The 3,990-nt window shown below is 37.9% G+C and overlaps 1 protein-coding gene across 2 annotated transcripts in view; it reads left to right on the top strand.

Moving 5' to 3' along the window:
- Nucleotides 1-3,990, top strand: part of col5a3 (collagen, type V, alpha 3) — a 57,260-nt gene continuing 53,270 nt past the window's right edge. For both annotated transcript variants that reach the window (XM_015372090.1, XM_015372089.1), the window contains exon 1: nt 1-275. In XM_015372090.1, the coding sequence (XP_015227576.1) occupies nt 191-275 (85 nt within the window). In that variant the 5' untranslated portion in view covers nt 1-190. The remainder of the gene's footprint in view (nt 276-3,990) is intronic.

Genomic DNA, 3,990 nt, shown 5'->3' with positions numbered 1-3,990 from the left:
AGATTGAATGAGAGGGACACAGGGCCAGTGAGAAAACCATCACAATAAAATATTCCCCAACAATCAAGGAAGTGGGAAGACTGAACGCCTTTCCACCCCCGAATGGCTGCCTAGTTTCTAACAAACAGAGATCCTGCAGCAGCCTATAAAGTTCTGGGTGCGGGGGCAGACGGGGTCGTGGCTCTGAAGGATGGACCACCTCATAAGGAGCAGGTCGCGCAGAAGAATACCGCTATTTATTTTTATACTACTTCATCTAACTGCGGCTCAAGCTGGTAAAGTATTAAATTAAGCCCATATTGTGACATAATTCAAATAATCTGTTTACTTTTAAAGAACCATAGAAAGTTTCTTCAGCCCCTGTCTGGTGGTATCCAAGTTTATGAGACTTTTTGCGAGCATTACTTTGACTAACTTTACCCTGAAGCAACCATATATGTTAGCCCCAAAGTATGATCTTTGACTTTTCTTTTAAGTTTCACTTTTAAACTGAAATCCAAAGCTGATTGCAGTCATTTTATGCTGCGTAAACATCTTGGAGACCGCAGCTTGTTCTACAGGGTGGTTCATTTGTGGTCGCCTTCAGTTTCTCTCAAAGACCAGATCAGCGCAAATAACTAATTCCGTTCAAAATAATCAATTCAGCAAACATATTATTATTAAATCAGCTTGTGTGCCTTATTTGCATATTAATGTAATATGATACGATAAGGCTTGAATCTGGATGAACTTTTTACGCATCGGGTGATGCTTCTGCGTCTTTGCGCTGCAGGCTGTGATGTCATGTTTGAGTTTGCTTGTGACCGGCGTCGGTTTACCGTGAAAAGGTTTAGCGTCGGTCTGTGAACTAAGATGAGTGGTTGAACTCTGAAAGGAACAGAGTAGATTAACATTCCAGTCATGGACCTGTTTAATGTTCCTCCTCCTTGTAAAATACTTATCATCAAGTGCTAAGAATTTACAAACTTTACTGACATAGTCTTTATTAGGCTGATGAATCTGAAAGTTTGACGTGTTTCATGCAATTGCCTCAAATCATATTTTGCAGATGTAGCTTAATTGCTTGCAACAACTCCTTTTTTTTTTTTGCAATGCACCTGCAAGGGAACAAATCTGGTGGCTGCCTCCATCAGCGCCCTTCTGCAATATACAACACCTGCCATTTGGTTTGCTGCTGCTTTCCACCCTTGCAGCTTATGGTTATCGGTGCTTTCTTTTAACAGGTGTAGATTACCTCCTTTACAAGTGCCTCTGTGAAGAGACCCCTGATGGAGCAACATGTCTCAACAGCAGGAGTGGTTATCACTTAGAGAGCTTGTATGGCATGAGGCATTTGTTGCTTACTGGCTGAAATGAAGTGATGGAACATGGAAGTGAGCCAGCTGACCTGATCATATTCAAGTGGCACATAGTGGCTGTTCTGTCCACAGCTAATAAGGGTTTTGTGCTCTCAGATAGTTTCAAAGTACACAGCACATGTGGCTGTGCTGATATGCAGCCTTACTTTTCTGCTTGCAGTTGATAATAGGTTTGTGTCCCTCAGACTTTGAATGGTCTGCATCAATATGTGTGTGTTAGTGGTAAAATGCTTTCCCATATGCGCATTTGAGACAGATGAGAGGGGACTTTGTAGTCATGTTTACAGACAGGAAGTGAGACATTCTTGCACACATTCACAGTTCACTTTAGTCTTAATCCTATGCTTTTTTGCTTGTTTTTTTTCTGTTTCATTCAAAGTGTTAAAATGGAGAATTTGTTTTTTTTTTCTTTGCCTTGTCTCCTTGTTTATGGCTTGGTCCTCCTCCTGTACTACTTATGCTTGTCTTGTCCTTCACTAACAAGGAAAAACAGTCCATACAGGCCCCCCGCGGAGTCCCGTTTGATCCAGTCTTCTTGCCAATCCAACCGCCAACTCCCAGGTTACAGAGAGACCGCTTTTCCTTTGATCCAAGAACAAATTAATGGGAAATGAAAACAAATGATAAGGTCATCCTAATTTGGCACTGTTTAAATACAGAAAATGGAGATTTTAGCACAAGTAGAACTTATGTGCAGGACTGCGCTAGAAACCACATCAAACTGCATCTTAGACTTTTTGATGAGCAAAACTAATTGGAACACAACCAAGTCTTTAATATGTAAAAGTGATGCTTTGACATGTTGTGGTGCCAAATTGCCTTCTATAGTATTTTTTCCCCATCTGGCTTCTAGAAGTTTCCTTCCCTTCAGGGTTCTACGACTGTGAGCTTCTGATCATTGAAAGCTTCAAGCAGCTTTTTGTGGGACTAGTAGGAAATGCTTATTGTAGAATTGCAATGAGCAAACATAGGTGAATCTCTCTTTTGTGCAGTGTCCCTTCATGTCATCTGTGTTTTTATCCAAGTCCATAACCCAGTGCACACCACTGTAGAGATCAAATTTGAAACACTCCTTTTGAAAACACGTGGATTATTATGAAAACTTTTTTATCTGTATATCTTTCGTCAAAACTATTAAAAATAAAGGCTTGTAGCAGCATATTTACTTGCATAAAACACTGATATGATATTTTTAGATGCAGATTTAGATGCAATTTTTCTGTGAATGAAATAGGGTGGAAAAAAATATCAAATATCTATTTGGTGGTGGCAAATCAGACGAAAAGATAGATATAATGATGTCAAAACGATTCACTGTAGAATTTCCCCATTGTGGGACAATGAAGAGATTTTCTATTCTATTCTATTCTATTCTATTCTATTCTATTCTATTCTATTCTATTCTATTATAATTGGAGTGCTTAGGAGAGAAGGAGGCGATGCAGACTCCTGGCCATCCTCTGCAACGGCCTCTCTGTCGGATCAAGATTGACGCTGGATCAATTTTGGTTGAAGCTATTCAGCAATCTGAAGGGAACGCCATTAATAAGGCTGATAGAGACATGGTGGCAAAGGAAAACACATCTACCTTGGGAAATATACAAGCCAAAGTGGTTAAATAGTAACACAAATTGAGTGGCAATGCAGCAATAATGTAAAAAATATTTATCACACAAGCTTTCTATTTTGTGCAAATACAGACAAGACAGACTTGAACTTATGCAAGTAATAAACCAATTAAATAAACAGTTTACTTACAGCTGGCAGAAGCTCTGAAAAACAAAAAAAAAGTAAAACAGCAATCTTTGTTTGAGCTTGTTCCAGCAGCAGTAATTGCACTGTTTTTTTATTTACTCAGAGACTTGCATACGCTCTCCCGACTGTACTTAGTTCATAGATCCTGTAGTCGCAGCATATATGTTTTGAGGATATGGATTAGATTGCTTAGAGTCGGAGGAGGCCTTCTTGCTGTGTGGTACTAAGGCAATATACTTAAGAAACGCAAAGTAACACTTGATTTCAGCAGTTATTACCATGCTTTATGCAGAAGACAGCAATATTGAATTGTAAGGTACAGTCAATGGTTCTTTGAAAATCAGTGTGTTGGTTTTAAAAAGCAATTTTATTAAATTGGTGTTTGGTATTTCTACTTGATATAAGTTAGAGAGAATATGAGGATCTATTTCTGGCAGACTGACTTAAAGTCCAGTTAAAAAAATATTTCTGCTATAATATATAATTCTGATCTTGTGTTTAGGAATCTTTTTTCATCCCTGAATGAATTACAAGCAAGTGGTGTGACTTAAAATAACACAATTACATTCCTTAGGAAGTGATCAGAAAATTTAATAAAAAGATAAATTGGGATTTGAATCCCAAAGTCCTTTTTGTTGAGAGATACTTCTTCTCTTTTTTTTTTTTTATCTTAAATACAAAATGTTTCTATATCTTTTTACAATCTTGGTAAAATCTGCTCAAAGTGGGTTGCTTTGTCAGCTAAAGATATGTTTTAGAGTCTCTTTACTCCAGTTAATGATTAATCGATTACTAAATTAGCTGAAGATTGTTTCACTAATCGATTAATGAGGATTTATCCAATTCATTGTTTCAGCCCTACTGATATCACTGTGTG

The sequence above is a fragment of the Cyprinodon variegatus genome, unplaced genomic scaffold, assembly GCF_000732505.1.
Source record: "Cyprinodon variegatus isolate N-32 unplaced genomic scaffold, C_variegatus-1.0 Scaffold68, whole genome shotgun sequence".
NCBI lineage: Eukaryota > Metazoa > Chordata > Actinopteri > Cyprinodontiformes > Cyprinodontidae > Cyprinodon > Cyprinodon variegatus.
The sequence above is the reverse complement of the archived record's forward strand: the minus strand, read 5'-3'. Positions and strand labels throughout refer to the sequence as shown.